Source organism: Anopheles gambiae, chromosome 3 (assembly GCF_943734735.2).
Source record: "Anopheles gambiae chromosome 3, idAnoGambNW_F1_1, whole genome shotgun sequence".
Taxonomy (NCBI): domain Eukaryota; kingdom Metazoa; phylum Arthropoda; class Insecta; order Diptera; family Culicidae; genus Anopheles; species Anopheles gambiae.
In genome coordinates, this window is record NC_064602.1 from 52,026,578 (window position 1) to 52,043,236 (window position 16,659).

At 44.1% G+C, this 16,659-nt stretch overlaps 1 protein-coding gene across 1 annotated transcript; it reads right to left on the minus strand.

Annotated features, from left to right (window-relative positions):
* Positions 1–11,704: 11,704 nt before the first annotated feature.
* Positions 11,705–16,137, minus strand: LOC133393426 (uncharacterized). Its single transcript, XM_061658449.1, has one exon. It carries the CDS (start codon positions 16,075–16,077, stop codon positions 13,207–13,209), a length of 2,871 nt encoding a protein of 956 aa, XP_061514433.1. The 5' UTR covers positions 16,078–16,137; the 3' UTR covers positions 11,705–13,206.
* Positions 16,138–16,659: the final 522 nt, after the last annotated feature.

The window sequence follows — 16,659 nt, forward strand, 5'->3', positions numbered from 1 at the left end:
ATTTATATGGGATTTGACAGATAACGTCGGACGTGCGATTTCGTCGTCTGACGTTATCTTTCAATTCCCATATATAAATTTGACAGGCCGTCCGATAAAATCGCATGCGAAAAAGCGTTGCCACCGCCCTTAGTACGCTCGGATACTACCCAAGCTCCCAACCACGCTCGTTTTCGCTGGTCTTTTCGGGGATAATTGGTTAACGAATTATGCCCGAAAACATCAACGAAATACAGAACATTTTCGGGGATAGTGAACACATGTGATGGAAGAACCCATGCAAAAACGAGCTAGAAATATAAATTAACATTCGGATTCACTCCCTCCCCTCATGTTTCAATTCATGCTTGTGCTTCATCCTTGATGCTACCAACCACATCGCTAGTTCTACTTCGAATGATTCGAGAAAAATATAATATATTATCAATAATAATATTATTATTTATTCCGAAAGTTATCCAGCTGGCATAAGCTTACATAACATACTTATTTCTATAATTAATGCTAAAGAACAGTGCTAACAAAAACGCATCGAAAAACATAAGAAGTTTAACTGTCAATCAACCAAATAAAAATAAAAAACAACATAAACTGTGGAAGCGTCATATTAAGCTATGTAAAAAGGTCCGTAAATAGTTTAAGTTTAAGTTCAAGTCGACATTGTTTCCTAGCGAGTTATAGACACTTATCATTTTTAATAAAGGATCGTTAGATCCAAAATTAGTCGATCTGAATTGTATGTTGAATAATGTCCTGGTTCTTAACATTCTACTGGGTACCTGAAAGTTCAATTTACTCAGAATTGACGGGGCGTCTAAAGATCCGCTAACAAGTTTGTGTATAAATAAGCACTGTGCTGTCTTTCTTCTATGTTGTAGAGGTTCTAGTCCAAATAACAGGCACCTTGTACGGTAAGATGGACAAACAGAATTACGAGACCACGGGAGACGATAAAACAATGAACGAGTGAGCTTGCGTTGAACCGATTCTAGCCTATCTATGAAATATTGCTGTGTCGGAGTTCAAATAATACTAGCGAATTCTAGGGTAGGACGGACAAATGCACAATACAGAGCTTTTATACTGAATGGATCTTTGAAGTCTTTCGCAACACGCAAAATGAATCCTAACAAACGGAAAGCTTTTGAAAGTATTGCTTCATAGTGGTTTTGTAACGTTAGTCTGCTATCTAAATGAACGCCTTAATCGCGAATCACATTTTTACGCGGCACTGATCTATCATCAATTTTATAATCGTAAACAATGGGAGTTCTTTTTCTAGTGTAGGATATAACAGAGCATTTAGATATGTTGAGACGCATACAATTTGAATTATACCATGAGTTAAATCGAGTTAAACAGTTTTGAAGAGTAAAACAATCGGTTTGATCTGATGTCGGTAGGAACATTTTCATATCATCTGCATAAAACAATTTTTCGCAATCTGGTATAACGTAAATAACATCGTTTATGAAAATGTTAAAAAGAATAGGTCCGAGAATACTGCCTTGTGGTACCCCGGACGTGTTGGTGAATGGTGCAGATAGAGAGGAGGAAATATTCACTGTTATATGCCTATCACTTAAATAACAGGAGAGCCAATGAACTAGCGCCCCATTTACTCCGTAGCTTGATAGTTTTGAAATTAGCATTGAGTGATTTACGGAGTCAAAGGCAGCACTGAAGTTGGTGTAGATTACGTCTACCTGTTTACCGTTGTCCATTGCAGGATAACAGGTGCTCAATAAAAAGAGAAGGTTAGTTTCAATTGAGCGGTTGGGTAGAAAGCCGTGCTGATCGTTGGAAATTATATTTTCAAAAGCACTTGATAGGTGTTTCGAAATGGTGATCTCAAAAATTTTGCTGACTGCACATAACATATAAATACCACGGTAATAACATATGTCATTACTATTTCCATTTTTGTACACCGGGAACATGAATGAAGATTTCCAGGCTTGAGGGAAGCATTTCTGCTGCAAAGACTTGTTGAACAATGTGGTCAAGACAGGAGTTAAAGCATCTCTGCAGCGTTTGAAAATAGCACTGGGTATAGCGTCAGGCCCAGCAGCGAATGAAAGCTTCAACTCGTTGATAGCCGAAGCAATGTCAGCTTCAGAAAGAACAGGAAGAGGAATGTCGGCAGTATCAGGTATATGGTTGGACGAAACAGCATTAGTGACTGGTGGCGAGTTAATCACGTATGTTGATGAAAAGTAATCAGCAAATGCTTGACTGATTTCAACATTACCGGTGTACGATCTTCCATTCAGAAGCATCATTGATGGAAGTCTGTTACTATCTCGTTTTTGTCGAGCAAAACTAAAAAACGTTCTTGGATCCCTTTTAAATCGGTTTTCTATTTTTCTTACGTAGTTGGCGTAGGCTCGGCGATTAAATGTCTGGTACAGACGGGCAGCTTTAATAAATATTCTTCTATTGACCTCGTTCTTATGTTGACGGAACATTTTATGGAGTCTTTTTTTCTGTTTTCTCAGGTCTTTTAACCGTGAGTTAGACCAGGGTGGCTTGGTTGGGGTCCGATAACGAGGGACAAACTGATCGTAAAAGCTTGTGATTTTGTTTGTGAACAACAAAATGTTTTGGTTGAGATCCGGGTCTCTGGTGATATGGCTCCAGTTAACGTTGGTAAGGGCCGATGAGAGACCTATAAAATTCGTCTTTCGGAAGTTCCGACTCTGGAAATTTGATGTATGTTGTGGAGTTGTAGTGTGGTTTGATTTAGAAAATATGCGAAGAGCAATCACCGGGTGGTAGGAGTCGGGTTGAATCCAAGGGTCAAGAACGTGCTCCAACTTTAATAAGTGGTAAGGAATCCCATCATCAGCCAAAATAAGGTCCAGTATAGACTCCGTGAGGATTCATGAAGCTGTTTAGTTGGGACAGTCTTGCATAGTTGAATTCATCGAGAAGAACTGAACAGGAAGTATTAATCCGGGATTCCGATGTGTTTAAAACTGCAACATTGTCCTGGGATGTGCTCCATACGAGCTGAAACTGATTGAAATCCCCCATAGGGATCATCGAATCATCAGTATATTTATCCCGCACACACCGAAGAGTGGAGCATAAAGCATTTATTGTGTGGGTGTCGTTGCAACGGTCCGGTGCGAGGTAGATAGCACCAACTATAAGAGAATTCGTAGGGGTTCTCAGTTGAATCCACAGACTCTCAGTAATGTTTGAGAGAGGAGTGCAAGGGCTAGAGGCAATTGTTTTTTTTAACTGCAATAAGAACTCCCCCTCCTCTTGTCTTTGTACTATTAGTAGTAGAACGATCGGTACGATAAACTGTGAAGCGGTTGTCGTCAAAAAGCATCGTCGAGGAAATAGCATCGTCGAGCCATGTTTCAGTTAAAACTATAACGTCATATTCCGATTCATAACTTGCTGCATATAAATTAGCTCCCAGATAGCAAAGCCGACCCAAGTGCCACAAATCCACTAAACGACCACTAAACGGCTTCTAAACGACTCAAGTTCTCTACCTAAACAGAATATAGAAAGACTTCGTTTAGCAGATGGCAAACGACTCATGCATTCTAAAAATAGCGAAAAAGCTGGTGGCGCTCTCTGTTGGTGGGATACCCCAACCAGTTGAGCTTCATCGCTTGGAGGAGAGCTTTCTCATTTCCTCTGTACTGTTGTATGGTTTCGCATTGAAGTTATGCATCGCTAGAACTAGAACGGCGATACAATTGTTTAACTAAACTTTAACTACTTAACTAAGTTTAACTTTAACTAAGTTTAACTAAACTCCAAAGGAAACCGTGCTGGTGAAGCAAGTGAGATTTGAGTAATGGTCGTTGGTGTTGATACCCACGTATCTGATCACACGACCATTCATATAGATTTTTGCTCAGAAACTTAGAAGGTTATATAGGTCATGATAAGATGAAACTTGTCGAAACACATTGTAAGAAAAGGATGGCAATATAATGATGAGTTGTAATACGCCATCTATTGATCAAACCAATGAAGCTGTGGAGCTTTCATTTTTTTTCTATGGATATTCAATTTTCCAGTCGTTTAAGCTTAATCTGTGGCGCTTGGGGAAGGCCTTTGTATGGGAGCCATCGCGCTGATCAAGGCTCACTTTTTCGCGCGCATAAAGCAAAATGTGCGCGAAGGCGAAAAAACCCGAAAGCGCTTCGTGTGGCCCTCTCTCGTGTTTCTAGTTTTATTCTCTCTCGCATATCATAACTCTCTCCCAGTTTTTCGGATTGAAATGAGAATTCACTCTCTTGATTTGGTTGCGGCAGTCTAGCTGCTTCACACTCTTTATTCTCTTCTTTTTGCAGTTCGCACAAGAGGATTCACACATGTGTTCTCACATACTTACATACACACACACGGTGGTTGGAAGCCTGGCGCGGCTGTTTCCAATTCTGTCTTTTCTTCTTCCCTCTTCACACCGCGCTGGAGCCCGTGGTGGTGCGCGTGTTCAACCTGCTTGGTTCAGGAAAGATGTCATCAGATTTGGCGCGCCTCAACAGTGGTGTTGTATGAAGACTGTTGATGAAAATACACAATTAATAGACACACTTTGTTAAAAAGATTAAACTTCATTTAAAGATGTGACAAACTTACCTTTGTGCTCGAGGATCATTTGAAACTAGAACGCCTGTGCACAAAGTGTCACACTTTTTAAGTAGTTTGAGGAACAGCTAGCGGTAGCAGCACACATCTGAAACTTGTAATGTGCAAAACATTGCATATTAGAATAATATTAGAATTAGAATAAATGTCACATAGCACTAGACACTTAGAAAAGGAAACTTACCCAAACAATTAGATGATAAAAATTCGTCCTCCCATGAAGCAGAAAGAACACCGCGGATGGCGCAGTATGGAAGGTGTTTCACGCAGGAAAAATAGTTCACGCAGTACACAAACACACACTCTCACGTTCACGGTTCAGAGCACACTGAAGTCGCTCTTTGACTTGGATGGAAAAGAGCAAACACCCAGATGAGTGCGATGGAAGAAAATGACTTGTGTTCAACAGGGATGGGTATAATCAAACACACGAAGTAGGCATGGGCAAAACGATTCTTTTCACCGAACGCGAACGAACTAGTTCGCTCACCAAAAAGAACCGAACGCGAACGACGATTCTTTCGTTCTTTGTTTCATGAGGTTTTTATTCACAAAGAACGCTCGTTATCTTTTTCATTTACCCACCATAGACGCATACTGTAGCCAAAGAAGTACTCATTCTGCGGTTGAAACCAATCATTTAAAAACATTAAACACTCGGCTGTCTGGTCAACACAATCCATCGCAAAACCGACCAAAAACTAGCATGTAAAAACTAATACGAGCAAAAATGTCTCCTGCATATATTGTACCCCATGCCTTATACACACTTAAGGATTCTATTTAAAAAAAAACTACTTAATTATGGATCAACACGACGGGCTCGATCTATTGAATTGTATAGGTATAATTTCCATGCCAACAGAACACAGATCGAACACCCGTTCGAACGCGTTCGATGAATTCAGTTGTGTAGGTACGATTTACACACCAACAGAACACAGATCGAACACCAGTTCGAACGCGTTCGATGAATTCAGTTGTGTAGGTACAGTATCGGACAGAAAGATAGGGCATTGGGTTTTTAACGCACCGTGCACCCGTTGGGCCAAGTTTATGTGTGGTTTGTATGTGTTTGTGTTTGTGTGTGTGTGTGTGTATGTGTGTGTATGTGTGTGTGTGTATGTGTGTGTGCATGTGTGTGTGTGTGTGGATGTATGTTTGAATGTGTATTGATGTGTGTGTTTGTTTCACAAGTAGGTCGTTTCGGATAGATTTGTAAGTAGCTTTTTTGTGTTTTGGGTTAGGTTTTTGGTGTGATAAGCAGGACCACCGCCCTCACGATCAGTGTGTTTTCGATATATTAACAATGTTACGGTCTTCTTTCGCCGTGGTCTTCTGAGGACGACCGGTTGACTTACGCGTTTCGGTTGTCCAAGCGCGTTTCAGTTGTCTAAGCACGTTTCGGTTGTCCGAAGCGCGTTTGCCACAAAAGTGCGCGATCGTTCCATTACGAACTCGATCCTTTTGCGCTTAATGCCAGCAGCAGCCATTCGCTTTTACATATGGCGCTGATGATCGGTACAACGTTTACCTCGACCCATTGTTACTAACATTGCTTGCTTGGACCGTCAAGAACGCGCTGGTTAAAAACTTGGACACGGCTGATCCCGTGCTCTGCCTGCGTTCTACTTCTATACGCGATGAACTACATCGTTATGGAGCAGCGAAAACATCGCATGGATAAAAACTATCAACGAGTACGCGAGTAAGCGTCTTCCCTTCAAAATCGAGAAAAGAATACTGCCGCGCTCATGAAACAAAACGCCCATTGAAAAGAACAACTGCGCGCCAGCTCAATGAACGCACAAAGTTTACCATTCGCACACAACGTGCAACGCAGAGATGCACGAAGGCCTTTCAATGGCGTGCACTGGAGAAACACCTGTGAGGGAATGCCGAGTTCATTGCTATTGTGCGTGTGTCCATTTCGCACCGGTGTCGCATTCACATTCATGAAACAGCACACCTGCATTTTCGTCCGAGGAACAAGCGCTGCTGTCGATGCAAACTTTAGTTTTTATCCAAGTGTAAACGCACAATGTTTCACATGATAACACACATAATAAGAATAATTTCAACGCAATATGACATCATGGCAAGCTATGTATTTCAGACACAAACACGCGCACTTGCAAATACACATTAAAAAGCACACTCTCTTTCTACTACTACTACACACACACACACACATGCACACACACAGACACACATACATACACACACACACACACACTCACACACTCACACACATACACACACACATACACACACACAAACACGAGTAACGTGGCAAAACAAGTGCACGGTGCATTGAAAAAAAGGGTCCTATCTTAATGTCCGATACTGTACGATTTATACACCAACAGAACACAGATCGAACACCAGTTCGAACGCGTTCGATGAATTCAGTTGTGTAGGTACGATTTATACACCAACAGAACACAGATCGAACACTAACGGATCAGATCGAACGCGTTCGATGAATTCAGTTGTGTAGGTACGCTTTACACATCAACAGAACACAGATCGAACACCAGTTCGAACGCGTTCGATGAATTCAGTCGTATAGATACGATTTCCACACCAACAGCACACGTATCGAACACTGCTGGACAAATTCGACGGCGTTCGAGGAATTGAGTTGTATGGGTATGATTTCAACACCAACAGGGTACATTTTGATCTCTGACGACCCGTTCGCACAGTGCGAGAAAGAGCGAGAAAGCAATATGATTTTGCACGTTTTATTACCACATTTATGTATGCCGTCGAACACTGAACGGAACGTTCGAACGCGTTCGGTGTAGTCAGTTTCTTCCAAAAGTCCTGGTCGTTATTTTTGTTAAGAACCTCGTTCGTTCGTGCACTTTACCGAACTGTTCGAACGGTGCGATTCTCGTTCATTTTACACATGCCTAACACGAAGTGTGCTGGAGAATTCTCTTCGTGTGGCAAGAGAGAATTGACTAGCACCCTGATGAGCGAGAACGCAACAAACGTTGTATAATGTAGAAATGGGATAGGAATAGTGAGCGAAGGCAGTTTGTGGACATGAGGGGGTTGAAACTGGGAGAAACAGGCTTCGATTGCTACTTGGGCTGTTTTAGTGCGTAACCCACGCACATTTTAATAATAGATCGAAAGTTCACTCAGGGGAGGCTGAGAGTATGTGATCGTTGGGAGAGTATCGGAGAGCGAAACAGTATGATATTCGGTGTTCGGGCTACTCTCTTCGGGTGTGAGAGTGTTCGGGACGATCTGTGATCTCATAGTCATACTGGTGAGTTGTGTAGGGTATGTGGTGTAGAAAATCGTTGATTTTTTTTTATTAAGGAACTCAAATTCGGCGAATACGAAACCGCGGAGCCAAGTTGCAGGTGAAAGTGCTTTAATATTAAGTGCATTTGGGAGACTGACCTTGAAGTAGATAAATCGAAGCGTTGCAGGATCGCGATCACGAGGATGTATTTTTTTACCATACAATTTTAATTTTCAAGGCGATTGTAATAAAAGTTGTCATATCTTCTTCAGTAACGTGCGGTGCGATGTGAGTGACAAACATCCATACTCGTGGCTCAACATTAGGAACGAAGCTTTCAAACGATGAACTTGCATCAGTTGCTGCACCGGTAAGCAATGCGTTTCGATGATGAAAGGAATGATCAGCCGAAGCAGCACTGTCAACACCGATTCTTTGTTGTGTTTGTTCGCGTGGTGATGTAGATGAAAGAGTGTGAGTGATATTGCGTGTATAAGAACATCCAGGCGGCATTTCCGAAGAGTTCGTGGTGTTGTGAATAGTTTTGACGGGATGGACAGGCGTAGTGTTCAGTGTAGTAGTGGAAGCCAATCTTTCGTTGAACTGTGAAGTGTTAGTGGCATGGTTCCTAGTGAGTATGTGAGGATATTCAGAGTAGTTTGTGCGTATTCGTATATCAATCTCTGCAATCATTTCTCTCTTCAACTCATTTAGTAGGTGAGATATTTCGTTCTTCGTCTCACTAATCGTTTCGATGTTTCTATTCGAATCACTTTGCCAGTTGCGCCACCATATTATTATTCATTATCATGCTATTTACTGGTTTTGTTTTATGGAGGTGTACTGATATTAAATGAATTAAAAGAAATAAAACAAAAACAAAAGAAAAGAAATAAAACAATAAAAATAACAGATCGACTATTAAACACCCATTTCTAACAATGAGTAAAGAGGTCTGAAGCTATTGGAGCTGGATGTTTTAAAAATAAAAGAAAACTTTAAATCATCAATGAAAACAATAAAAATGGAATTGAACTCAGGTCGACCATGGTACAAACATTACATCATTACCATTTGACCATGACTACTTCATGAACATGAATCGCTATCTATCAGTTTTAAACCCTCCAAATATAGTACAATGAACAAAGAGATCAAGGATAATGTATTTAGAAGGTTGATTTTTACCGATTTTGGTGGGCGACATTGTGGGGGACATCTGTCACTCTCTGCATACAAATTTCATTACCCAGCACCAGCCCTCCCCGATTTTTATACCGGAGCCCTCGGAAGAGATGTGTCAAGTCGAGAAATGTCATTTTGCTCTGAACAACTTCACCTTGTCATTTATAACACCTTGGTCCGGATGCACCCCGACCTGGCATCAACTAAAAGAGCTCTAGATCAATCAGCATCGTTGGCTCGTGAACTTCCACTCTTTTATTCTCCTTATTATTACATTCTTTTCAATAAAGTGAATTCAATACGCAACATTTTTGGTGTCAGAAGTGGGATCCTAACAAAAGGCGATCCAGTAAAAGATTAGGAATCTGATCCACAGAATTGCAAAACTGCGTATTGCGTGAATGAGAGAGACAAAATGGCTCCCATCGACAATGAAACAATAGCAACACTTTCAAGCATGATTGCGCGAGCCTTGCAATCCGCAATTGGCACTGCTGTTGGCCAGGCCAGAGAAGACGTCGCAGCATCGTCCCAGCAAAAACTACCGCCATTTTCTCACGAGCCATACCAACGAACTGAAGGGATGTCTGTCGCTGATTATTTCGACCGGCTTGAATGGGCGCTCCAACTCAACAACATTCCCAAGGAAAAATACGCCGACTACGCACGCGTATACATGGGGTCAGAGCTTAACAACGCCTTTAAGTTCTTGATAACGCCCAAGAATCCAGAAGAAATTCCATACAAAGAACTTCGCCAAATTCTACAGCGGCACTTCGACCAAGCGAAAAACAAGTTCGTGGAAAGTATCAAGTTCCGGAACATTCGACAACAGAAAGGAGAGACAATTGCCCAGTTTGTATTGCGGCTTAAACAAGGTGCTGCCTCCTGCGAATATGGAACTTTTCTTGACCGAATGTTAATCGAACAAATGCTTCATGGTTTCGATGAACGCGCAATTTGTGATACAATTGTTGCAAAGAACCCTACGACTTTCAAAGAAGCTTTCGACATCGCCATCGCTATGGAAGCCACACACAACACGGCTCGACAAGTAGGCACTGTTTCACCCGTATCAGAAACAACACACCGGCTTGGGGTTGAAAAACCGCGCACAAAACAACAACAACGCCGTATAGCACCTGCTAACCGTAACCGGCAGACGAGCAGTGAATCATCCGATCGACCACCGAACACATTCTACGAGAGCGGCACACAACGTACAAATTCCTGTAATGGGTGTGGAGGACAACACTTGCGAAGCCAATGCCGTTTTCGCACCGCTAAATGCAACAAATGCAATCGTAAGAGTCTTATTGCAAAGGTATGTAGATCTGAACGGAAACTTTAACCAACTGCACAGGTTCAGTCGCAGCAGAACTCCGATATCGACGTGGTACAATCGCTACATTGTATCAACAATATGCCGTCCGTGAACAAGAAAATGCTTAACGTGAAGATCAACGGTTTTCCCCTGACGATGGAATTGGACACCGGAGCACCATGCGGCATAATCAGCGAAACCACATTACGTAAAATACTGCCGAAATATTCGCTGCAACCGTCGGACCGCCAATTTTCGAGTTACACAGGACATCGTATCAACTGCATTGGTCGCCTGTTCGTCCAAGTTTAACTTGGAACCACATCTAACAATCTTTTCTTATATGTTGTAGAGGGGAAGTATGACTCGCTTTTCGGACGCGATTGGATAGCACAGTTCACAAATGAGATCAATTTTCGTGAACTGTTTACATCAACTGTACCAGTAAACGTACTCTCAAGCATCGAACCAACTCGGGAACAAGCAGCTCAACTGTCGAAACTGCTCGAAGACTTTAACAATATCTTTAACGACGTTCCAGGTATGCTTGTAGGGCCACCAGCGAAGGTACACTTAAAACCCGATACCACTCCGGTTTTCGCTCGAGCACGAGATGTACCACTTGCTCTTCGAGAACGCTACGCATCAGAGATCGACAAGAAACTTGCTTCCGGATTCTACGAAAAAGTTGAAGTTTCAGAAAGGGCTTCACCGACCCATATCGTCATTAAAAAGAACGGAGGTTGTTGACGCCGTCAACCGTCAATTCAGATGCAAAAGCCTCCTTGCACGGGTCACGCGATAGAGGCCGCTGCCGGTCACTTCGAAATTAATCGGTTTATCGAAACCCGACCAGCGACGGCACGAACCGAAGCCCTTAGGGGGAATGACCGGCGCAGCAGGATGACGAGCAGATTCCTTCGCGCACCCGAGCATACGCACGTGATTTTTTAGCGCCACCTTGCGAAATAGTAATAAATTATACCATTCTAATTTCGGCTAAAAAACGTTTTAATTGATCTCTGGGTAGAAAGAATCGGTTGCATCGCAACATTCTAAAAAATCACTCTGGCTTTATGAAGGATGCGGTATTCTTCTGGATATACCATCTGTTGCACCTCTCGCAATATACTTCTCTCCGCCTGCTGCAGTTCTGCGATGCTTAGGGGACCGAACGATCGTCCATCCTTTTGACTTTTGGACCGTGTGAGAAAACCTCACGAATGTTCGGCTACGTGGTAAAACTCGTTTTCTTTCCCGATAATTCCAAAAACTTGTGCCGGTTAGAAAAATGAATGCGACTCGTTCAAATGTCCGTTTGCTACTGTATATTCAATTGTCAAGAGTTCATTACATAATTCATTTTGAGTTCATTCTGTTATCCTTATCTATGCCTATGAGTTCATTTCCTATCCTATTTCTAAATTGAGTTCGAATTTCGAATTCGAACTAATAAATTCAAATGATTCCGGCTAATCTCCAACATTCCGGCCACCAAAGAAAGTATTTCTTTAAACATTCAGAAAATACAATTGAAAAAAAATAAGAAAATGAAGAAGTATCTCGATCTAACTTCGCCTCAGAGATAGCAAATGTTGTGCAAGTGTGGTGTTGTGTTGTACAAGTTGCAAGTGTCGATCTGTCACTTCGTGTATCGTGTCGTGTGTATGTGCGGTGTGGTTGTTTACATTACGCATGTGCTTCGCGCTGATCGCCTCCTAACTTTGGTGTTCGAGGTTAATTGTCTTCACCTATGTTTGGATTTGGAAGGATTGCCAATCTAGCTGCTGCGCGTACTATCTCCTTTCCTGCAGCTGTACGAAGTGTTACTACTCTAACAACGCCGTCCTTTCCTGGGTGCAATCGTGTTATTCTACCCATTGGCCACAAGGTAGATGGTATATTGTCTTCCTTTATGATTACCAATTGCCCTTCTTCTAGCGACACTGGTGGAACTATTAAGCGTTTGGCCCGGGCCTGAAGCTGCTGCAAGTATTCCGGATACCAACGCGACCATATATGTTGCATATGCTTTTGCACCAAATCAAACTCCTTCAATCTATTGGCTGACACCTGACTCCTATCAACTTGTGGCAACGCCAGCATGTTCGACCCTACCAAAAAATGACCCGGAGTGAGTGGTTGCGTGTCCGAAGGCTCACTAGAAAGCGGAATCAGGGGTCTTGAATTTAAGCATTGTTCGACCTGCGCTAGCAATGTTACCATTCCCTCCTGAGTGAGGCTCGTACTTCCTATCGTGCGAATTAGGTGCTGTTTAGCGGATCGTACAGCAGCCTCCCACAGTCCTCCGAAGTGTGGCGCTCGAGGTGGAATAAACTTCCACTGAATTTCTTCATTGGCACACCAGTTGAAGATTTCGATGCGTTCGCTATTGCTGCACTTAAACATCTCGTAGAGGCGATGAAGTTCGTGTGCAGCCCCCTTAAACGTAGTAGCATTATCCGAATGCAGTTCCGCGATTTTGCCTCTGCGAGCCACGAAGCGCCTTAGTGCTGCCAAAAATGCCGCCGTAGTGAGATCATTCACCAACTCAATGTGGACCGCTCGTGTTGCAAAGCACACGAAGATGGCGATGTATGCCTTGGTGGGACTTCTATTGCGAACAGGCGACTTCAGCAATACCGGACCGCAATAGTCCACACCACTGACAGCAAATGGTCTCGTGGGTGTAACCCTTGATGTCGGAAGATCTGCAACGGATTGTTGCACCAGTGTAGGTTTGGCCTTGAAACACTTGTGACACCGATGGAAAACCAACTTCGTCAAATTACGGCCACCGATTATCCAGAAGCGTTCACGAAGTATGGATAACAAGTGTTCCGGTGTGCATATACTTCTGGTGATACGCGACTGCCAACAATGCAGCGAGTGGGTGTTTTGCAGAAAGAAGTATAGGATGCTTCGTGTATTCTGCTATTTGTGCGTTGTGAAGCCGACCACCAACACGCAGGATTCCCGCCTCATCAATAAAGGGGGACAACCATTTCAACTTCGAATTGCGCGGTACATCCTTGCCGGTTTTGACCGTTTTTAACTCGTCCGCAAATGAATCTTGCTGAGCTAACCGACACAACTGCAGCTCAGCTTGGATGAGTTCGTCTCGAGATGGAGGTGCAATCAATGTAATCATGTCCTGAATCGAAGCATGACCCTTGGCTGTCGGTGACGTAATTGCGGGTTTCGGTGTCCTCATGCATTGCACGAAACGTAAACAATACGCCATGGTTCGACGAAGTTTGGGGTAGGTTGAAAACCGTGCAAATAGCTTATTGTTGAAATCGTCCTCCATCGACATTGCAGCTATTCGTGATTGTGTAACCCGTTCTTCTTCTATTGATGCCGTTTCTTCAATTGCAGGTTCTCTTATAGGCCATTCTTCCTGTTTGCTGCTCAACCAATGTGGCCCATGCCACCATCGTTCACAGGATTGCAATTTGTCTGGTAGTAGACCTCGCGATGCATCGTCTGCTGGGTTGTCTACACCAGGAACATGCCTCCAGCACTTGATCCGGGTTTCTCCTTGAATTTGTGCCACCCTGTTGGCAACGAAAGGCTTCCACCTCCGTGGTGCTGAATTGAGCCAATGTAGCACGGTCATGGAATCAGTCCAAGCGAAAGCATCGTATTCACCGTTGAGGGACTGACTGACCTTCCGGAACAGTTGCGTTGCCAACCGCGCTGCACAAAGCTCGAGTCTCGCTATAGAATGTGTGTTCGACAACGATACTACTTTAGACTTAGCTGCCAACAGCTGCACCGATGTTGTCGAATCGTTTTCTGCCCTGACGTAACAGCAAGCACCATATGCCACCTGAGAAGCATCCGCGAAAATGTGTAGCTGCACGTTTGTTGCTTGCCGAATTGAAGTGTAACGCGGAATGCGCACTTCCCGAAGTGAATGCAGCTTGGAATGAAATGCCGTCCATTCCCTTTGGAGATGTGATGGTAGCTCACGATCCCAATCCCACGGCTTCCCGTTTTCCTGCAACTTCCACAGCTGTTGCATAAAGAGCTTAGCGATGATAATGGTTGGACTAAGCAAGCCCAGCGGGTCAAAGATTTTGGCGATGTAGGACAAAGCTAGCCTCTTTGTCAACATCGTCGCAGCAGTTGGTAGATCGATCCGATATCGCAGCATATCAACTGCTGGCTCCCAAACCAGACCAAGCGTCGATACAAATTGGGGATCTTGCCATTCATGAGTAGGAAGGATGGCAAGGTCTTCTGAAGGAATGCCGATTAGTGCTTCGGGTACGTTCGATACCCACTTCTTCAACACGAATCCAGCCTGCTTGAGCATCTCGGAAATCTGCCTTTGCATTTCAATTGCATCTGCCAACTCGTCTGTTCCCGTTAGCAGGTCATCCACATAAAAATCGTGCAATACAGGATCCACTGCTCGGGGGTATTGCATCTTGTGATCGAGAGCGATCTGCTTTAGCGTTCTTGTTGCTAGGAAGGGTGCGCAAGACGTGCCATATGTTACTGTTTGTAGTTGGAACGTCTGAATCGGCTCTGCGGTGTTTCTTCTATACCGAATGCGCAGGTATTCAGTGTCGCGAGAATCGTGGAGAATTTGGCGATACATTTTCTCAACGTCTGCTGAGAGTGTGACTGCGTGAGACCGGAAACGAACGATGATGGTAAACAGATCGTCTTGGATCACCGGCCCAACCAGGAGTTTGTCGTTTAAGGAGTAGCCAGAAGCTGTCTTGCACGACGCGTCAAAGACTACCCTGACCTTGGTGGTTGTGCTCGATTCCTTAAGCACCGCGTGATGAGGGAGATAGTAGTGTTCACACGAATCGTCCACCGGCTCGGTGAGTTGTTTCATGTGCCCTAAGCGCTCATACTCCGACATGAATTTACTATACTCCTCCTTCATTGCAGGGTTAGACTTAAGCCGCCGTTCCACCGCTAGGAGACGACGATCAGCGATTGCTTTCGATTCTCCTAAAACGATATTCGTATTAGGAATTTGTGGTAAACGTACGACATACCTGCCAGATGGGTCTCTGGTTGTAGTAGAGATGAAATGACGTTCACACATGTCTTCCTCCAGAGATAGAGCGGGCTCGTCGAAGATGGTCTCGCTCTCCCAGAACCGCGTCAATATGGCTTCCAACGGACTGTCGCTCGTTGCCATATTACATACCCGATGTTGTTGAGACGAATGCGTAGTGTTTCCTGCTACCGCCCATCCAAACTGCGTTTCTACCAGCCATGGCAGACCCGAACCGAGAGATTGCTTGCGTCCGGTATGCAGCTCCCAGAACGTATCGCCACCGATGACCACATCGACCTTGCCTGGGATGTGATACGTGGGGTCTGCTAGCGTTACATCCGGGATGTTCCACGAAGACACGTTGATTGGTGAGGTGGGAATGTCCGCCGAGGGTGTATCCAGGATCAGAAACTCCAATGGGGTGGTGAATTGAAGGTTCCTTGAACGAACGATCGCCGTGGTCGAACCCTTTATCTGCTGCCTTGAAGTTCCGATGCCAGACACTGATACATTAACTCTCGCTCGAGGTGTCATGAGCTTCCGAGCTAACGTATCCGAAATGAAGTTGGACATAGAGCCCGAATCCAAAAGCGCCCGTGCCTCATGTTTCTCTCCATAATCGTCTACGATGAACACAATAGCCGTCTCGAGAAACACCATATCATCATCTGATTGGGCTGACAAAGCGACTGTAGGTTGTTGTGGTGGTTGATGAAGCAGCGTATGTTACCGACCGCCGTGGTGCGGTGGGCCGATGTGCCCCGGCCACCTTGATCGGAGCCACAATCCGATCGCACGAGATACTCTGGCTCGATTTTAGGATTTGGATTCGGTCTTGCAGGAATTCGATCAACTCGCTGTACTTATCCCTTTTCTTATGCACAGAATGCCTTTCCCACGCCAGAATGGTCTCATTGTCCAGCTTCATCAGCAACATGTTGGACAAAGGCGTGTCCCATGAGTCGACAGGTTCATGCAGCTTCTGCAACCCATTCACATATCGCACGAATTCATCTACCAACGACGTCAAGCCATCGACACTTTCTGTTGCAATCGCAGGTAGGAAATGTAGCCGTCGCCAGTACTCGCGAATGAGCATCCGTGAGTTGTCGTATCGCTTAAGCAGCGCAGCCCAGGTAACAGAATAGTTTTCCGTGGTCAGAGTAACATGTTCGAAGGGAACCGCAGCGTCACCTTTCAGGGACGAAAGTAAGTACTGCAGTTTTGCAATTGGCGGCAGCT

Coding starts and splice junctions, on each gene's coding strand:
- LOC133393426 (XM_061658449.1), bottom strand. CDS start 16,077: ATGGTGTTTCTCGAGACGGCTATTGTGTTCATCGTAGACGATTATGGA.